Genomic DNA, 22021 nt, shown 5'->3' with positions numbered 1-22021 from the left:
AATCCAATTGATACACTACATGCCAAGTAGCATATTCTTGTTCACTCATGAAACAAAACGGATAACATAAAATCACTACATAACTCTAACTTGGCGACGCGACCAAATCACTGGTGCAAAATGACAGTTATAAAGTCATGAAAATAAAGCAATAAACTGTTTACATCTGGTCAATCGCAATGATGATATTGGAGACGAGATATCAGGCCAGTTCCAGATGGGACAGAGACAATATTGCCATTGTTCAGCCTTGAAGACAAAATACCAGGCCAGTTCCCAGATAAAACAGAGACAATATGGCCATTATACAGCCTTGAAGACAAAATACCAGGCCAGTTCCCAGATAAAACAGGGACAATATGGCCATTATACAGCCTTGAAGACAAAATACCAGGCCAGTTCCCAGATAAAACAGGGACAATATGACCATTATACAGTCTTGAAGACAAAATACCAGGCCAGTTCCCAGATAAAACAGGGACAATATGGCCATTATACAGCCTTGAAGACAAAATACCAGGCCAGTTCCCAGATGGCACAGGGACAATATGACCATTATACAGTCTTGAAGACAAAATACCAGGCCAGTTCCCAGATAAAACAGGGACAATATGGCCATTATACAGCCTTGAAGACAAAATACCAGGCCAGTTCCCAGATAAAACAGGGACAATATGGCCATTATACAGCCTTGAAGACAAAACACCAGGCCAGTTCCCTGATAAAACAGGGGCAATATGGCCATTATACAGCCTTGAAGACAAAAAACCAGGCCAGTTCCCAGATGGCGCAGAGACAATATGGCCATTATACAGCCTTGAAGACAAGATACCAGGCCAGTTCCAAGATGGCACAGAGACAATATGGCCATTATACAGCCTTGAAGACAAGATATCAGGCCAGTTCCCAGATGGCACAGGGACAATATGGCCATTATACAGCCTTGAAGACAAGATACCAGGCCAGTTCCCAGATGGAACAGAGACAATATGGCCATTATACAGCATTGAAGACAAAATACCAGGCCAGTTCCCAGATAAAACAGGGACAATATGGCCATTATACAGCCTTGAAGACAAAATTCCAGGCCAGTTCCCAGATGGCGAAGAGACAATATGGTCATAATACAGCCTTGAAGACAAGATACCAGGCGAGTTCCCAGATGGCGAAGAGACAATATGGCCATTATACAGCCTTGAAGACAATATACCAGGCCAGTTCCGAGATGGCAAAGAGACAATATGGCCATTATACAGCCTTGAAGACAAGATATCAGGCCAGTTCCCAGATGGCACAGGGACAATATGGCCATTATACAGCCTTGAAGACAAGATACCAGGCCAGTTCCCAGATGGAACAGAGACAATATGGCCATTATACAGCCTTGAAGACAAAATACCAGGCCAGTTCCCAGATAATCAGGGACAATATGGCCATTATACAGCCTTGAAGACAAGATACCAGGCCAGTTCCCAGATGGCGAAGAGACAATATGGCCATTATACAGCCTTGAAGACAATATACCAGGCCAGTTCCGAGATGGCAAAGAGACAATATGGCCATTATACAGCCTTGAAGACAAAATACCAGGCCAGTTCCCAGATGGCGAAGAGACAATATGGCCATTATACAGCCTTGAAGACAAGATACCAGGCGAGTTCCCAGATGGCGAAGAGACAATATGGCCATTATACAGCCTTGAAGACAATATACCAGGCCAGTTCCGAGATGGCAAAGAGACAATATGGCCATTATACAGCCTTGAAGACAAAATACCAGGCCAGTTCCCAGATGGCACAGAAACAATATGGCCATTATACAATCTTGAAGACAATATACCAGGCCAGTTCTTAGATAAAACAGGGACAATATGGCCAAAATACAGCCTTGAAGACAAGATATCAGGCCAGTTCCCAGATGGCACAGAGACAATATGGCCATTATACAGCCTTGAGGACAAGATACCAGGCCAGTTCCCAGATGGCACAGAGACAATATGACCATTATACAGCCTTGAAGACAAGATACCAGGCCAATTCCCAGATGGAACAGAGACAATATACCAGGCCAGTTCCCAGATGGCACAGAGACAATATGGCCATTATACAGCCTTGAAGACAAATTACCAGGCCAATTCCCAGATAAAACAGGGACAATATGACCATTATACAGCCTTGAAGACAAGATGCCAGGCCAGTTTCCAGATGGCACAGATACAATATGGCCATTAAACAGCCTTGAAGACAAATTACCAGGCCAATTCCCAGATAAAACAGGGACAATATGACCATTATACAGCCTTGAAGACAAGATACCAGGCCAGTTCCCAGATAAAACAGGGACAATATGGCCATTATACAGCCTTGAAGACAAGATACCAGGCCAGTTCCCAGATAAAACAGGGACAATATGACCATTATACAGCATTGAAGACAAGATACCAGGCCAGTTCCCAGATAAAACAGAGACAATATAGCCATTATACAGCCTTGAAGACAAGATACCAAGCCAGTTCCCAGATAAAACAGGGACAATATGGCCATAATACAGCCTTGAAGACAAATTACCAGGCCAGTTCCCAGATGACACAGAGACAATATGGCCATTATACAGCCTTGAAGACAAGATAACAGGCCAGTTCCCAGATGGCACAGAGACAATATGGCCATTATACAGCCTTGAAGACAAGATACCAGGCCAGTTCCCAGATGGCACAGGGACAATATGGCCATTATACAGCCTTGAAGACAAGATACCAGGCCAGTTCCCAGATGGCACAGCGACAATTTGGACATTATACAGCCTTGAAGACAAGATACCAGGCCAGTTCCCAGATGGCACAGAGACAATATGGCCATTATACAGCCTTGAAGACAAGATACCAGGCCAATTCCCAGATGGAACAGAGACAATATACCAGGCCAGTTCCCAGATGGCAAAGAGACAATATACCAGGCCAGTTCCCAGATGGCACAGAGACAATATACCAGGCCAGTTTCCAGATGGCACAGAGACAATATGGCCATTATACAGCCTTGAAGACAAGATACCAGGCCAGTTCTCAGATGGCACAGAAACAATATACCAGGCCAGTTCCCGGATGGCACAGAAACAAAATGGCCATTATACAGCCTCGAAGACAAGATACCAGGACAGTTTCCAGATAAAACAGGGACAATATGGCCATTATACAGTCTTGAAGACAAATTACCAGGCCAATTCCCAGATAAAACAGGGACAATATGACCATTATACAGCCTTGAAGACAAGATACCAAGCCAGTTCCCAGATAAAACAGGGACAATATGGCCATAATACAGCCTTGAAGACAAATTACCAGGTCAGTTCCCAGATGGCACAGAGACAATATGGCCATTATACGGCCTTGAAGACAAGATATCAGGCCAGTTCCCAGATGGCACAGAGACAATATGGCCATTATACAGCCTTGAAGACAAGATACCAGGCCAGTTCCCAAGATGGCACAGAGACAATATGGCCATTATACAGCCTTGAAGACATGATACCAGGCCAGTTCCCAGATGGCGAAGAGACAATATGGCCATTATACAGCCTTGAAGACAAGATACCAGGCCAGTTCCCAGATGGCACAGAGACAATATGGCCATTATACAGCCTTGAAGACAAGATACCAGGCCAGTTCCAAGATGGCACAGAGACAATATGGCCATTATACAGCCTTGAAGACAAAATACCAGGCCAGTTCCCAGATAAAACAGGGACAATATGGCCATTATACAGCCTTGAAGACAAAAATCAAACTATCAGTCCGTTTGTGAAGATCAATACCACAGGGACCATATGGCCAACGGACTAAGACGCTCACTTGGTGCAAATAAGTCATTGGCCATTTACGTTTAAGGGAGTTGACACCCCAGTGTATACAAAGCTGGTCAGGAGAATAGTGTGGTACTATTAATATTATGGAATCATTCTAACATATTTTTCAATGTTAGCAACATATTCCTGTAAAATAGATATATGAAACTTACTTTAAGGGTATTGTAAATCGAAACCTTCCTTCGTCATATACTTTAATAAGTATTCAAATACCATAAATACGTTTATACAATCACAAATATTATACAAGATACATAATTAAAACAAATCTCGTCATGTAATAACAATTACAATATTTTGTCAAAATATTCTCTATTTAACACAATCATCAACGTTACACTGGATATTCAATTAATATATTCAGTCATGAACACTCTTTTTGTGTGACCCAATAAAAAAGCTTAACAAGATATTAACACGATTTCGTCATGTCAGTTCGTATTTTGTTAAAATATGTTTATGTAATACTCATAATATATGATATAACATAACGCATGTGTACAGTTCAATTGCATTAAGCCGTCCAAAAATAGTGTGTAAGTATATTTTGTTATTCGCCCTCGTCTGCAAACAGTGTAAACATGTACATTTTGTAATATTAGGCACTTTCTGGGCGTGAAATATGACGTTACTGTTCTTTGCTGCAAAGACGTTACTGTTCTTTGCTGCAAAGATGTTACTGTTCTTTGCTGCAAAACTAAATTCTTTAAACAGTCTAAGTAATAGATTATAAATGATGATGTCGGATAAGTTTCAAGAGGTAAAATGTATAAGTATAAATCCCTTGACAAAAGATTAACCTCTTGTATTGCAAATTATGCACGTGTGTTTTGGAAAGAACGAACACGTGTAAACAATATAAGTAGTGGTACAGAAGCGTTAATTACTTCAAACACGAATATGAAATGTGCAGTTTTCAGATCTAAGCAAACCAATATTCTCAAACGTCTCTTCCGCAAAGGCCCTTAACAAATAAAGTGAAACGATATGGAAATGTACTTGAATGCTTTCAATGGATGAAATATGTGAGTTTCAAGCAACACTTGGATTGAATTGAAACGAACTATCTATTAAGACCAGTTGAAGTCTCTCCCTGCCATTGAAAATAGTCTATGATTGAAGGGTCTGTAGAAATCCTGTAGACGTTGCCGCACGGAGGGTTCTATATGTGGATGCTGGCGCCCCTTTTCTTCATTCAGGCAATGCCAGCTCGACTTTGACGAGTCTTTCTTATAACACGGAAAGCCTTTGGTGTAATTATACGTAAAATTATCAGAGGTGATATGTTGCTTTAATTCTAGGAATTGTTGCACACGTCTCATTTCAGATGCCGGGGCTCTAATGAGGTCCTCTCCACTTACAAACAGCATCTGGTTGAGAGGAAAGTACTCGAGCCAGCGAGATAAATGAAGGGCGTACAAGCCTATCTTCACTAGCGTCCAAGAGGTGTCAATAACTCGAGTTTCGTTGTTTATAAACACCATCTCATCGAACGACTTTACGGATGGATTTCGACTGGCAAGCTGAGCATAGTCGGATATTGCACGAGTCACGGGGTCTCTAAACACTACAATGAGTTTGGTCTTTTTTGACATGCGATACACACGTTCTGGGATACCCTTGGTAACGAAGTAAGATGGCGTCTTCTCGATGGTCAGCTGGTCTTTGTACGTCTCCGGCATCAGGCTCCTTTTAAAGAGAAACAGAAACATATTATTAAAATGTTTGCGATTCGAATCATGCGTGTACATAATAAGTCTGAATATTTCCTGTGAAAGAGAAATAAAGATATCAACGTCTTTAAAAAAAGTATCAAGTTCTTTAGATAATCTGATAATGTCATTTTAAGCAAAATACAGACATTGCGACAGTTTTATACTGTGAAAAAGGATGACGTAAATTTGGAAGGAACCGATTTTGACTCTTAGATCAAGTCCTTAGACATTTCTTCTGGAAGGCTTTAAGTAAACATAAATGCATCAACAGACACATTGGGAGACCGTTAGTCATAAAATATGTCCCACGTGACGTTTAATCGATGAATGAAAGTTCTTGTTATATTCCATATTTACATGGCTTGTAATACAACACCTATGTGGTGACAAGCACACTGCGACTGTGGAAAATAGCATCAATCCTCATACAAAACAAACAGAGACATGAAAAACTTTCAAAGTACCTTAACCTATATAATGTCAAAGTCAAGTCCAACTTGAAACGACAAAATATTTCCCGAATAATTTAATTGTGTACTTTCTGAATAGAAGGCTTCTATGTTCAGGCATATGAGGACTGTTGATAATAGGCTACTCCTTAAAACCAAATGAATAGCTTCATTTCCCTTGGGAGTGATTTTCCTGAAATAATTACCAATGTTCTGGCGTATTCAAATATATTTTAATGACTAATAGCTTGCAATTAGGTGGGTTTTCATATGACATTTGGTGGGTAAAATTGTTTTCCTGGGAATGTCATTTGACGTCTTTGGAACCAGTATGAATTTATATTTGGAACTTCAACAATATTCCCTATTAAAATATGAAATAATAATCATGGTTTTAAATTGAAGGAAAGCAGCAATAAAGATAGCAGATTTGTTTTCGGTATTAGAAAAAAAGATAAAGTTAAATAAAGGCGAAGAAGATATTGTCCATGTCGGTGTTGCAGTTTCGTGGTACGAATGTTCCTTTTAGTCGGTCTAAATTGGGCTCGGTGTATTTTATTACAAAGTACTTATATTATGGCGCAACGTTATATCTATTCCATCTGAACCTGCGTGAAACGGAACATAAACTAATTGGTTATTGTGATAATAATAAAATAAATCTTCTCTTGAAATATGTTTCGTATAAGAATTAATGGCAGGGTACTAAACTAAAACAATAAAATCCGAATAAATCTGTAGTACATTCCTCTTTCAAAAATCTTCCGAAATGTGTAAGTTAAAACGCGAAAGTTCCTATCCACCACACACATTGTCGGCCCTATAGGTGTTTGTTTCATGTAATGTTCATTAATTACACGTAGATAATTGGGAAAACGTTTCTAGCGATCATTTGCTCATATTCGATGCAGTGCGATGTTAATCGCTACTAACGCAGTAGATCTAAAGGAATACTTCAACGTTTCCTACGATGCCCTGTAATTATAAGGTCATAAAAAGGCCAGTTTCGTAGCCAACACGTGGTACTACAACATATATCATTCAAACCATTCATTTCCTCGTGGTATTACGAATATAAGAACGTGTCTAAACCTAAAATAATTTTCTTATACGTTCAATAGGATTTTTTCCGTTCTGAGAAGAAAACATCAGAGTTATTTTATTATATTCTTCAAGGTAAAATGACAGTTGAATAGTTAACTGGTAAAGTTAAAACCCTAAAAATTAGCTTTGCAAACTTAATTACAAACAATATAAAAACGTTTAATTTCAATTGGTTTAGTGTTAATTCACTTCTAATGGTGTTTCCATTAAGAGGAGAACTAGAAACAATAAATGGTTCTTGCAACGTTCGCGCCCTGAAAGGAATGATTGCAACTGAAGTCCCCCGTGGACATATCTTCCTCGTTTTCGTCGTGTACTGTCATTAAAACATTGTCTTTCGGTGTCAGGTTCGCGTTTCGCATTGATTAGCTACACCAAGAGATGCTGCTTAAAGACCCCACAAATGCCTAAATAAATTGAAAAGCATCGCTAATGCAGAAAATATTTTTTATAACGGCATTTCTCTGAGCAAATGGATTTTAGAAATTTACTTTGAAAACCGGATGTTTTGAGAAAACAGTGAAGAATTAAATTCAAAACAGGAAATGGGCTCCCGGTCTGAACAGAGTCTTAACAGATATTAGAAAAATATTTAAATTGTTACTTGACACAAAACATAACCATTCGTCTTCTGATAATGTCCCCTTTTGTTGTAGATGATAAATGTGTTTAACAGTTAATTTTTTTATTCAAACACACAAACAAATTGTTAACATGTATGAGAAAACCAAAATGTTTATCGCTGAAGATGGAACTTCTTGCATACTTAAGTAGAGTCAAAACATATCGTACACATACAATAACAATTAATTGTTTACATGCAATTTATTATAGTTTTTGTGGGGTGGGTAGATTATATCGCTAAGTAAACAAATGTATGTTTTCGCAGCTGATGGGGATGAGGTGTATGTTGTGTTTGAAGCACGAATACAGAGTGCCTGTTGTCTTGGCATAAGCGATAGCCGCCATTATCCATCCATCATGGTGAACAGGTATTATTGTGTTTGTTTTATCAAAAGTACTGGAACAAACGAAGGAGCAACCAAAATGCCTTTAAAGTGACACTCTTATTCAAAATCAATACATACACATGTATAGCAAACATACAATTTGACTGATAAACCTTTATCTACTAACTAAATAATACATTTATGGAAAATATTAATTACTGATACCAAGATTTTAACCGTGTAGTTAGCAGAAAGCGCAAATATTAAATGATTGGTGAATGCTAAAAGATGTACATGACTGAGGTCTACTTTAGACTTCTAAGGTAGAAATACCGTAGTTTATGCGTATTTCTTTCAAATCCAACAGGGTATCCTTCATAAGAACCATTGTTTCCGATTTATTCATCTTTACGGAATATTAAAACAATTTTATTAAATTTGGTAAATCTTATTTGGGAGTAAGAGAGCATCTTTAACTTACTTCATAGTATAATAGAATGACATGTGTTGTTGGGTGTAGTTACAGAGAAGCGAGCTTATAATTTATTTCTTCTACTTGTATCGTTATGTTTTCTTCTATTTTATGGCTTCTATTGATGGACATACTTTTTGTTTAATTATTATTTTAATTCGATTATTTTTTACCCAATTTATAGAACAATTGACAGCTAACAAGGCAGCAGAGTAGCAGTCAAAAGTTTTTTTTGTGATTTAATAGTTGTGATGACTTCATTTCATTACACTGCATCGACTTTTTTGTTTTTAGAAATGTCATCAATAACTTCAAGTAAAGCAGAAAAGAGTTATTTCAATCTATTTCAATCCTATTGGTATGTGTGTTTCTTTTTCTGGCTTTTAACCAGTATTATTAGGTAAAAGGTTGCATTGTATTTCGTGTTTTATTAATTTATCAAACTTTGCGTAGTGGGTTTAAGTGTTTTATATAGGTTTCAATACACAATTTAATGACTAGTTAATAGTAGTTTTATTCGTGCATTATGTCAATAACAGTACATTTTACATCAATATAGGATATATCACATATTGTATTTGCATGATATTTAGAGCCCTAATAAGTTATATCACAGAAAGTTTAACATGAAATACATAATACTAGATCTACTAAAACAAGTATTACTTCTGGTGTTAATGATAAAGCTATCTAATTTATTACCAAATAAAGTTTTACCAAATAAAGTTTAACATAATAAATGACATTGCACAGGATAACCCGTAAAGATTTGCACAAGTACAAAAGCTTATTTCCAACGGGGTCCATGTCTAAGATATTAAAGTTGGCATTAAATGATTTAGTGGACAGTATTATATAATATTATATCATATACTCATATGAATTAAATTAATATATGACATTCATCACACTTAAACTACTATCAGTATCACATAAGTATATGATATACCACACAATTTAAACAAACAGTTGAGGAATCTTTAAAAAATTACCAAAGCAACAATATAAAAATTGTGCGTATTCTTAGAAAGCGCACTTATATTGATCTAATACATATAAATTATGAATACAAAAAGACAGACTTTTCAAACTTCTCCATCTCCTTTAGGAGGTGAGTTTTGACTAATTTCTTAAAAACATACTTTGATTCTGTGTCTTTGATGTTATTTGGAAGCATGTTTCAATACCGTATACCATTATAATAAAAAGAAGCTACTGTAAAACCACCATTATGTGGGACATAAAATTTTAAGTTGGATCTACTGCATATGAGTGAACCTCGTTAAATTTGGCAAAATTATCCTTCATATAACTTGGACACTTGTCATAAAATATTTTGTGTACATGATTCAGCCTAAGTTGTCTACATCTTTGTTCGACATTTAAAAAATCAAGATCAGCAAAACTTGCCACTGAAAGCGAGGTTCTACAATGACAATTATTAATAAAACGAACAATCTTATTTTGTGCCACCTGGAGTCTATTTTTAGACTTCATGGTAAGGCCACAGTACCAAGATGATGAAGCATAGTCAAGATGACATTGAACTAATGCATTACCAGGAGTTTTCCTAAAAGATTTGTTTAAAAATTCACGTTGTCTATATAAATATTTGATTCTAGAGTTAACCTTCTTAACAATATTGTTCACAGTAGATGTACCTGACAAATCAGAGTCCAAAATTGACCCAAGATATTTGACTGAATCTTGAGACTTGATTTTATGGCCATTACATTGAATGCTGAAATCCCCTATTTTGCCAAGTTTACGTTTGGAGCCAAAAAGAATGCATTCGGTCTTTCCTAGATGAAGGGATAATTTGTTATCAGTTAAACACATGCTGCAGTTTTGCAATTCTTGACCAAGAACTTGTCTAATAATATCAGGATCTTTATGAGAAAATAAGATAGCGCTGTCATCAGCATAAAGTATAAGTTTGCATTTAGAACTGATGCTTGTATTCATGTCATTAATGTAGCATAAAAACAGCAGAGGACCTAATATACTTCCTTGAGGTACACCACACACAACTTGATCAAAATCTGATCTGGTATTGTTAACATGAAATATTCGATACTAGTTCGATAATAGCTCTGTCATACATATTATAACAAATGTAATGACATGTTATTTATAAATATTATCAAACTTCAAAGGTTATCATGAGTTTTGACCTGGGTTACAAATTGGGCTTTCATTTTAGTATTGCTACATTACTTTGTTCATCTATAATTTATTCAAAAATTCAGTGGCCGTAAGTCCGTAGGCACGTCGTTGACTGTCTAACAATCAAAGGCTGCGTACAGCGCGTCTACGGGCTTATGGCCGCTATTTTTTTCTACGACACATCGAAAACTTCCAACTCCGCTTTAAAAGCTCCCGATACGTCAAACGGTGAGGAAAGAAGGCCAAGGCGCGCGCAGGATAGCCTCGGTACCCCCTGCACTCGCAGCGAGAGTTTGCAATTTCACCTGGACTTGGCGTCCTTAACCCGTTTTTGTGACCGGGCTTTAATAGCCATAACAAACATAGGGAAATTATTATTTACATCAGGGTTTCCAGGAATTATTTAACATAGCAGAAGCGGAAACAGAAGACGTTATATCTGGTTGTAATGTGTATTCATTTGAGGTTATGATAGAAGTATGTTGTACTATCTCTTTCTTCCGGGGGTGATATAACGCTCGATTCTCACCAAGGCGACCCAGGTTCGATTCCCGGCCTTGGCGCATGTGAGTGTTGTTAGAGGTCACCGAGCCGGTGGGTTTCCTCCAGCTTCTCCGGTTTCCCCCACAACACAAGATCACACTCTCGCGTAACATCGTGATTAACATAATGTTGTAAAAACATGTTTCAAAATTATATATTGTATATGAATCTATTAAGATTTTGGCATTGTGCTTGTAAATATTTTGTAAAATTGTATTGTTATAAAACAAAAACAAATTCATAATAATAATAATAAAGGAGTTTGATGACATCTGAAATTAATACAAGTTATGCATAATTCATTTTCGTTGTGAAACTTAATCTCTGCCCATTAGTGTTGAAGTACACATCTCTCTCAACATCCCTGAAACTGTATAATGTCAAAACTGTACGGACCATGAGCTAAGTTTATCAAAAGAATTCATTTTGAATTAAGTAATTCATAAATCTAGTTTATGAAATGATTTTTGTGAGATAAAAAGTAATTTATTTCAAAGTCTTTAATGTAAAGGGAGGCAAACTAATGTTTAGATTGTTTACACTCTAGTTGTAAAATACAAAGTTTGATTCAAAATATGAGATACATGTAATATCTTATTTTATATTAGATGATATTCAGACTGTTTGCAAATGTTCTAGTTTAAGTCCTGTAATCCACGCTTAGTTTCGTTTCTATTTTCTATATAAGCAATACACTCCAGGTACAACACACAAAATCTTATAAGTCAAATCAAATGATAGTGTGCCTGCTAGTATGCCTACTATCAGTCACCAAGAGCATGATGTGGGCAGTATGCCTACTATCAGTCACCAAGAGCATGATGTGGGCAGTGTGCCTACTATCAGTCACCAAGAGCATGATGTGGGCAGTGTGCCTGCTATCAGTCACCAAGAGCATGATGTGGGCAGTGTGCCTACTATCAGTCACCAAGAGCATGATGTGGGCAGTGTGCCTACTATCAGTCACCAAGAGCATGATGTGGGCAGTATGCCTACTATCAGTCACCAAGAGCATGATGTGGGCAGTATGCCTACTATCAGTCACCAAGAGCATGATGTGGGCAGTGTGCCTGCTATCAGTCACCAAGAGCATGATGTGGGCAGTGTGCCTGCTATCAGTCACCAAGAGCATGATGTGGGCAGTATGCCTACTATCAGTCACCAAGAGCATGATGTGGGCAGTATGCCTACTATCAGTCACCAAGAGCATGATGTGGGCAGTATGCCTACTATCAGTCACCAAGAGCATGATGTGGGCAGTATGCCTACTATCAGTCACCAAGAGCATGATGTGGGCAGTATGCCTACTATCAGTCACCAAGAGCATGATGTGGGCAGTATGCCTACTATCAGTCACCAAGAGCATGATGTGGGCAGTATGCCTACTATCAGTCACCAAGAGCATGATGTGGGCAGTGTGCCTACTATCAGTCACCAAGAGCATGATGTGGGCAGTGTGCCTACTATCAGTCACCAAGAGCATGATGTGGGCAGTGTGCCTACTATCAGTCACCAAGAGCATGATGTGGGCCGTGTGCCTACTATCAGTCACCAAGAGCATGATGTGGGCAGTGTGCCTACTATCAGTCACCAAGAGCATGATGTGGGCAGTATGCACTTCTTATAAGGGAAAGACAACAATACGCCAACATAATATGTAAAGTCTAGATAAAAGTCGAGTCCTGTTTCATAAGACAACAGTGCGGATACGGTTTTTAAATGCCATATAATTATTCAAAAGAAGATAATGCATTTTAACTTTTCTTGGCATGTTGCTGGTGTGTACGTACTTTTCGTTTTAAAGCTGCACTCTCACAGATATACCATTTGTACAACTTTTTTTATGTTTTGTCTTGGAAAGAGCAAGTTTTTGCGTAAATGCAAACCAATAATATAAGATTGCTGACAAAAAATCAGATCGTAGATTTTCTTATTTCTGTTCGAAAATTAATGTGTTATGGCTTAAACCGTTACTAACGGTTTAAGAAAAATGCATGAAAAATCAGTTTTTGAACTTAAATATAAAAATCTGCGGTCTAATTTTTTTCAGCAGTTATATATAACTGGTTTCCATGGATTTTTGCAAAAATTGGCTCGTTCCAAGACAAAAAATAAAAAAAAGTTGTCAAAACGTCCAATCTGTGAGAGCGCAGCTTTAATTAAAATACAACTTGTATTCGCTCATGAGCTTCTGTATCTATATTCACAGCAATGTAACAAATGTTGACGCTATTGAAAAGACACTTGCATAGTTCTGTTCATCCGGCCTTATAAAAATTCATTGACTACAAGCGTTTGACTATAATTGAATGTTTACAAAACAAGTTAATTATTTCCTGAATAGGTTTCTGTTTGCTCTGTGTGTGTGGTGAGCAGAAGAAAGGCTGTCATCTTCACAACTCTATTACGATTATGAAAACAATTTCTCTAAGTATCCGGTGCTTTATTCTCATAATTCCGGCTATGCATGGGCCATATAAAGCCCCGCAGAAGACATTGATCCCAATATCGACTCCCCTTTACAGATGGAGACGAATTCAAAGTCTGAAAAATAATTTACTCAACCGCCGTTTATTTTTAAGACCCTGCTCGATGGCGATTTGGTTTCATTTGGAGAAAAATAAGACCCTATGCGAGGTTAATTTGCTGAGGCCTTGGTACACGAGTAATTAGCCAGCCATTAAATGTGCAATCGACCGCATGGACAATATCCAATTATGAAAACCTCAAACATGTTCTCTTTCACTTCATTTATCATCATGAATACCCCGATCATTAACTCTGCTATGTATGTAAGGTGGGCATTACATTTCCTTATAAAGCTCTTAGTCTATTAGTGTTAAATGTCTTCAAAACATTTTGTTGACAGTATGTTTTAATATTTTATATTTTATACAATTAGGCAGCACGGACGAATAGTTGTAAAAGGAGAGGCGCCGTTGAACTATTTTAGTAGTGTTTCGAGAGATGATGAAAAGCGACTTCGTGTCCGAGTGTTTATCAAACTCAAGAGTAGGTTTAGTGACCGTGCCAGCGAAGCCAAACATTGGATTAATCACACGATTACTACAATGTGTGTTTGTATACATTTGCCACATAGTGTTATACAATACCCATGTTCTTGAGTATCCCGAACATCGTTTTCTTTTGATGAACGCTCGATTTCAATACCAGCCATGAGTTCAGAATAAATATTTTTAAAAGAGGTGTATAATTTTATAAATGTATAGTTATATTTAGCATGCTTTAATACAATGGCTATTTTATATGTACAAGTTTATAATTGCTTGAAAATATGATCTCATTCAGTACATTAACTTCAACAAACTGTATTAGGTACATCAGACTACAAGCCTCTCACCTGTACCATTTCAGGCCCTTGTCATAGTGTTTATCGAAGAAATGGGTCTCAGGCCCTGGAGCCCTAACGTCAGGGTGCAAACGAAGATATTCCAAAAGAGCCCGGGTTCCTGCCTTTTTAACTCCAATAATAAGTGCATGCGGTAGGCGTTTTGTCTTATTCCTTACTTGAAAATCAATATCTCTGCTTATATGGTATTCATTTTTAAAATCGTCCAGTACTAAATCATCTTTAGTGTTGTCGGTGTCGGTAATATGTCGGTCAGTGGCGTGTATGTTGTCTATAGTTACGTCCCCATTGCCCTCGAATGAGCTTCTCGCGGAGAAGACGGCGTCATCTGTGTCGACTGACTTGGCAAATGTCCGGCTGGGGTGGACAGACGCTAGCATCAGAAGTCCTGTCACGGACAACAACACGCTGACACTCATAGCGAACAGAAACACTTTTAACCTGCTACGTATACATCTGCATTTCCGAAAACATCCGTCATTTAATAGCATACAATTTTACATCGCAATCATAAATCTTATTCATTTCAAAATTTTAAACACTTATTATGCTCCTATAGTATCCTTTTAATATCCCGCTGTGGTGGTTAATTATTTTTATACTGTCATGCCGTTTGACGATATTAGCCACCCATTTTCCGATACAATTTAAATCTGATTGAAGAACTTCTAACACTGAATCGTTAAGTTTGACGGGTATGTATACAAACTAGTCAAGTCTTCACATAAAAACGTTATAAAAGCGAACAAGGCACATCACCGTGCTCGTCCTAAAACATTCTCGAGATTTGTGAGGACGTCTTGTAACGCAACGCAGCAAAACCACGAGGCTGTAAATATTTCCGATAGCTTTAGTGTGAGGCTAAACGGACGAGAATATTTCTACGACGAAGCCAAGCCAAGTGTTAATGGGAATCACAGTTGGGTGAGCCTAAACATGTAATTTAAGCAGATTACAGACTTCGCTACAACATTAATCCCAATTTATATTAATAATTCGCATTAGGTGTTAAACGAATGCTTGTAATTGCACCTCGCTATTTAGTATTACAGCGTTGTAGATCAGGATAAATGTCTCGTAGAAAACAAGATAGAAAAGAACACCGACGACTTGGTTAACATATCAACGATATCTACAGGAGATCAAGCACTATACTGCTGGTGCGAATACATATCTTCGCCGTTGTTTGTGGTGGTGGTGGTGGTGGTGGTGGTGTTTTGTTGCTGTGTTTTATGCTTTATTTTTTATGTTTTATAATGTGAGTTGCATTTTTGATCTTACAAAGTTTTGACTTTGTTATATTTGGCATTGTGGTCAATATTGCTATTATAGCCTTATGCATATTCTACAAGGAAAGCACTGTCTTTTTAAATGTTGTTACTTGACATACACAGAGTTTCACCTATATAGGTACTTTTAGTATTAAATGTCAATAAACGATTGGAGTTTGAACAGATTATCATGAAGATCCGTTTCAAATGTATGCAAGCCAACAGGTGAGTACATAAACAGTCATGTAATAGTAAGATGGCATGAAGTAAAATTTCAATGATTAAGAGGCTGGGCGGATTGAGAGAAGCAAACGAGCCCTGCTTAATCATTAAGAATGTACTTCATATTATCTTACTGACTTCGAATACAACCTCATAGGCTGAGGAACGTGTGTCAGATGAGTGGTAGTAGGTGGACCTTAATTACCCGCAAAAGTTGAATTGTTTAATGATAATTGAACCTAGTACTTATTTCTTGCCTATCTGTAATTTCATGGTCAGCGCTGATGTCCCCTCATCCGAGGTGAGTTTCAAAATCGATGTGTTGACATTATTTAATTAAAATTATTACAATCAAATGTAAGGGACATTGACTTTTAATAAAAAAGTAACCCTAAAAATATATACATGGCAATAATGTATAAGTATGTTGTCCCAATCATTTTTCTGTATGATAATGATGGTTTGCGACCACAATCAATCGCAATTGTGTGGGCGAAGATTGTTTATGAGTGGACTCCAACCAACCCCAGAATAACGTGTAACGCTATGTATACGTCCATGCGTCAACGCTTTAATAACTCCATCAACAAAATCATAAAAAAAGTTCAGCAAAATCACCGTACGATGTATCAACTTCGAAGCTTGTGCACGATTGGAAGCAATGTCATTTGACGGGATAGGAAGCCCCGCCTTGATCTACTTCATCAACTTTTAAAAATCATTTCATCAATCACAATCAATCAATTTATTTGGTATCTATAACAATAGTGATTATGTTAATGTACAGTGTTTACGTGTGTTTTAAATTGCCCTCGTACGTAAGCTATATCTGTTTAATACTTCAGCATGATTAAAACAATTTACATGCTCATTTATAAGATGTGTTAACAGTATTCTCTTCACTAGTTGCTGGCATTGAATGGTGAGGAAATGTAAATGGTTGTTTTTATTCTGCACCATCACATCAGTTCTTAGTGTGATCGATTAACACTTCATTAAGAAAACAGAAGCAACATTTTATGCAAAGCTAGTTGCTAAAAGCTAATGACATAACTCACTAAAGGATGACGCTGCCAAAAATAACGTCATCTCTCTGTTTTCGTTGTGATGCAATACGTTGAACGTTTGCCTGTATGTTTTATATTCACAGTGGACGTGAACTCCGCATAATATACAGTTAGACTGGCAATTGAAGATAGATAGCACTGAGCTGATGTCACAAACTGTCTATGCATAAAAGATCCTATTCTAAATTCAGGAATAGGAAAATACGAGTAGTAAGTAGAAAATTTAGAAGTTCACCAGTTCATTGTATTAAATTTGAGGGTTGCTTCTTTTAAAATGTTCTTTTCGAACGTACCTTTGTATTGTATGACAGATCCGACAGGCGCTGCTTACATCATGGCGAAGGTATTTTTTTCTTTCAGCTAAAATATATATTTTTTTGTAATTACTGAAAAAAGAAAATGGCGCAGATATGAATCTGTCTTCACCTCCAACAAAACTGGGCAGCAAATGAGGCAGTCTGTAAGTTTTCTATAGCACTGATGATAAGCTAAACAGCTGTCAATTTTGTAAGAAACGAAACAGAAAGATCGTCAGATTTAGGATCCAATTTGCTCAAGAAAATTAATACGTTGGCACCAAGATAAGATTGATGGAATGCTTCGTCTATTTAAAAGTATTTAAAAATAACGATGGCGTCTCGGTCTATTACAATACAAGGAACCTTTTTTCGACAGATACGTGTTCATTAGAATGCTGAGAGCGTTGGTTTCAAAAACGATTGTTTTTTGTGTGATACATTTTTGCAGAGGGCAGACTTTGAATGGTTTAAAAGGGGATGAATGGAAAACAAACAAACAAAAACAACACACACAATGATATGTTATTCATTCTCGTTCTTTATCAACGGAGAAATTGCCCTTTGAAGGAGGATTTGACCTAGTACCGGTGTTTTAAAATGCAAATGTTAGCTGTATAATAGCCATATCCCACAGTGAAATGTTTTGGCAGTAAGGCTTCTGACAGAGCACTATTGTCAAACTGTCGGCTTCCTGACAGGGACATTCCTGTGTGTCCGAGGTCTCCGTGAATCACCGGCCATCAATTCTTGAACTCCTGTCGCGTTACCGGCCATTTATCAACTTTCAACTATGTCACGTCCGTATGAAACACCTTGCGGTCTCATCTTACAGCAATAGTGTCCCAAACAATGCCCCAACGTGGAGTCGATACCATGTCATTTATCAATCAAACTGTTTTTAAAAACACCTTTGATAGTGCATTTTGTGTGTGTTTAGATACAGCGTAATCCATACTCATCCAAAGATACACTTGCTAGTTTAATCTAATCTGCAGTGAGAAATAATCGAAATGTTAGGGCTTTAGCAAGATTTCGCAATTGACTCTCAATGTTTAATGAATAATTAAGGTAATTTAGATTGCATACTTCTAAAACAGTGATGAAGCATTGCAAAACAATATTGCTTCAAGTGCTAGCTACTAGGCTACATAGCTGTCATTTAGTTTGAAGGGTCCTTTAGGAGTATGTGTAACATATATACAAGGAAACATATCACCAAAATATATTCTAATTCAAGCACAAAAAGTAGTACGATTGCCAAGATTCAGACATTTGCTGCCATCCTGATTAAAACAAATGTCTGTGATGGAAAATTCAAACGCAATGTGAGTAAAGCCTAACAGCTGGTAGTAATGTTATTTCTTGTAAATATCAGAAATCTGAACTTTGCATCGACAAGATAATTGGAAATAGCATATTAAAAAAGTGATAGACCTTGTATTCAAAGTTGTGTAAAAAGTACTACATTATTTTTTTTATGTATTTAATTAACTCTTACGTTTTAATCAGCTTTGTTAAATGACTTAAGCTCACATTCGTGGATTCACATATGAGGTTACAAGAACTTTTAGAGCTAATGCCAAAGTGACGGCTCGTCTCAACTAGGGTAGTTCCGGGATACCTGAATGAGTCCTTCTGGCGTGAATCCGTAAATCACAGAGCACGTGAACGAACTAAACGTGTGTTCTCTATAACTCAAAATAACTTCTTCACCTCATTCATATACAACACTCACCATCAGACAAATCATACAAGACTCGCGTACCTCACCATCAGACAAACCATACAAGACTCGCGTACCTCACCATCAGACAAACCATACAAGACTCGCGTATCTTACCATCAGACAAATGATACAAGACTCGCGTACCTCAACATCAGACAAATGATACAAGACGCGAACAACAATACAAGACACGCTTACCTCACCATCAGACAAATCATACAAGACTCGCGTACCTCACCATCAGACAAACCATACAAGACTCGCATACCTCACCATCAGGCAAATCATACAAGACTCGCGTATCTTGCCATCAGACAAACCATACAAGACTCGCGTATCTTACCATCAGACAAACCATACAAGACTCGCGTATTTTACTATCAGACCAAATCATACAAGACTCGCGTACCTCACCATCAGACAAACCATATAGGACTCGCGTACCTCACCGTCAGACAAATGATACAAAAGACTCGCGTACCTCACCGTCAGGCAAATGATACAAAAGACTCGCGTGCCTCACCATCAGACAAATGATACAAGACTCGCGTATCTCACCGTCAGAAAAATCATACAAGACACGCGTATCTCACCGCCAGACAAATCATACAAGACTCGCGTATCTCACCGCCAGACAAATCTTACAAGACTTGCGTATCTCACCATCAGACAAATCATACAAGTCTCGCGTACCTCACCATCAGACAAATCATACAAGAATCGCGTACCTCACCATCAGACAAATCATACAAGACTCGCGTACCTCACCATCAGACGAACCATACAAGAGTCGCGTACCTCACCATCAGACAAATCATACAAGACTCGCGTACCTCACCATCAGACAAATCATACAAGACTCGCGTATCTTACCATCAGACAAACCATACAAGACACGCGTATCTCACCATCAGACAAATGATACAAGACGCGAACAAACCATACAAGACTCGCGTACCTCACCATCAGACAAATGATACAAGGCTCGCGTATCTTACCATCAGACAAATGATACAAGACTCGCGTATCTTACCATCAGACAAATGATACAAGACTCGCGTATCTTACCATCAGACAAATGATACAAGACTCGCGTATCTTACCATCAGACAAATGATACAAGACTCGCGTATCTCACCATCAGACAAATGATACAAGACGCGAACAAACCATACAAGACTCGCGTACCTCACCATCAGACAAATGATACAAGACTCGCGTACCTCACCATCAGACAAATGATACAAGACTCGAACAAACCATACAAGACTCGCGTATCTCACCATCAGACAAATGATACAAGACTCGCGTACCTCACCATCAGACAAACGATACAAGACTCGAAGAAACCATACAAGACTCGCGTATCTTACCATCAGACAAATGATACAAGACTCGCGTACCTCACCATCAGACAAACGATACAAGACTCGAACAAACCATACAAGACTCGCGTATCTTACCATCAGACAAATGATACAAGACTCGCGTACCTCACCATCAGACAAATGATACTAGACTCGCGTACCTCACCATCAGACAAATGATACAAGACTCGCGTACCTCACCATCAGACAAATGATAGAAGACTCGAGCAAACCATACAAGACTCACGTATCTTACCATCACACAAATGATACAAGACACGCGTACCTCACCATCAGACAAATGATACAAGACTCGCGTACCTCACCATCAGACAAATGATACAAGACACGCGTACCTCACCATCAGACAAATGATACAAGACTCGCGTACCTCACCATCAGACAAATGATACAAGACTCGCGTACCTCACCATCAGACAAATGATAGAAGACTCGAACAAAACATACAAGACTCACGTATCTTACCTTCAGACAAATGATACAAGACTCGCGTACCTCACCATCAGACAAATGATAGAAGACTCGAACAAACCATACAAGACTCGCGTATCTTACCATCAGACAAATGATACAAGACTCGCGTACCTCACCAACAGACAAATGATACAAGACTCGAACAAATCATACAAGACTCGCGTATCTTACCATCAGACAAATCATACAAGACACGCGTACCTAACCATCAGACAAATGATACAAGACGTGAACAAACCATACAAGACTCGCGTATCTCACCATCAGACAAATTATACAAGACTCGCGTATCTTACCATCAGACAAATGATACAAGACTCGCGTACCTCACCATCAGACAAATGATACAAGACTCGCGTACCTCACCATCAGACAAACCATACAAGACTCGCGTACCTCACCATCAGACAAACCATACAAGACTCGCGTACCTCACCATCAGACAAATGATACAAGACTCTCGTACCTCACCATCAGACAAATCATACAAGACTCGCGTACCTCACCATCAGACAAATCATACAAGACTCGCGTACCTCACCATCAGACAAATCATACAAGACTCGCGTACCTCACCATCAGACAAATCATACAAGACTCGCGTACCTCAATATCAGACAAATCATACAAGACTCGCCTACCTCACCATCAGACAAATCATACAAGACTCGCGTACCTCACCATCAGACAAATCATACAAGACTCGCGTACCTCACCATCAGACAAATGATACAAGACTCGCGTACCTCACCATCAGACAAATGATACAAGACTCGCGTACCTCACCATCAGAGAAATGATACAAGACACGCATACCTCACTTGCCATCAGACAAATCATACAAGACTCGCTCTCTGTTTGGGTAGGAGGTCTTGTTTGAACTGTTTGATTGTGGGTGTTGTATATGTTTGATGGTGAGTGTCGTATATGTTTGATGGTGAGTG

At 38.1% G+C, this 22021-nt stretch overlaps 3 protein-coding genes across 3 annotated transcripts; 2 read left to right on the top strand and 1 right to left on the bottom strand.

Annotated features, from left to right (window-relative positions):
- The first annotated feature begins 217 nt into the window (after nt 1-217).
- Nucleotides 218-1450, top strand: LOC128213739 (uncharacterized). Its single transcript, XM_052919773.1, has one exon. It carries the CDS (start codon nt 218-220, stop codon nt 1448-1450), a length of 1233 nt encoding a protein of 410 aa, XP_052775733.1.
- Nucleotides 1451-1917: 467 nt separating this feature from the next.
- LOC128213733 (uncharacterized) lies at nt 1918-3838 on the top strand. The gene is made up of 2 exons (XM_052919759.1): nt 1918-2066; nt 2551-3838. The coding sequence occupies exons 1-2, from the start codon at nt 1918-1920 to the stop codon at nt 3836-3838; spliced, it is 1437 nt and encodes a 478-aa protein (XP_052775719.1).
- Nucleotides 3839-4044: 206 nt separating this feature from the next.
- On the bottom strand, nt 4045-15458 carry LOC128243305 (heparan sulfate glucosamine 3-O-sulfotransferase 6-like). Its single transcript, XM_052961004.1, has 2 exons — nt 14622-15458; nt 4045-5550 (listed from the first exon to the last, which is right to left on the bottom strand). The coding sequence occupies exons 1-2, from the start codon at nt 15119-15121 to the stop codon at nt 4932-4934; spliced, it is 1119 nt and encodes a 372-aa protein (XP_052816964.1). The 5' UTR covers nt 15122-15458; the 3' UTR covers nt 4045-4931.
- Nucleotides 15459-22021: the final 6563 nt, after the last annotated feature.

This window comes from Mya arenaria, chromosome 2, assembly GCF_026914265.1.
Source record: "Mya arenaria isolate MELC-2E11 chromosome 2, ASM2691426v1".
NCBI classification, from domain to species: domain Eukaryota; kingdom Metazoa; phylum Mollusca; class Bivalvia; order Myida; family Myidae; genus Mya; species Mya arenaria.
This window is presented reverse-complemented; position numbering and strand designations above follow the sequence as displayed.

What these genes read in the sequence shown, in the direction of transcription:
- LOC128213733 (XM_052919759.1), top strand. Translation starts at nt 1,918, where the DNA reads ATGGCACAGAGACAATATGGCCATTATACAGCCTTGAGGACAAGATAC. An exon ending in GAACAGAGACAATATACCAG is followed by an intron (nt 2,067 to 2,550) that starts GCCAGTTCCCAG and finishes GCCATAATACAG; the next exon opens with CCTTGAAGACAAATTACCAG.
- LOC128243305 (XM_052961004.1), bottom strand. Translation starts at nt 15,121, where the DNA reads ATGCTATTAAATGACGGATGTTTTCGGAAATGCAGATGTATACGTAGC. An exon ending in AAGGGCCTGAAATGGTACAG is followed by an intron (nt 5,551 to 14,621) that starts GTGAGAGGCTTG and finishes TCTCTTTAAAAG; the next exon opens with GAGCCTGATGCCGGAGACGT.
- LOC128213739 (XM_052919773.1), top strand. Translation starts at nt 218, where the DNA reads ATGGGACAGAGACAATATTGCCATTGTTCAGCCTTGAAGACAAAATAC.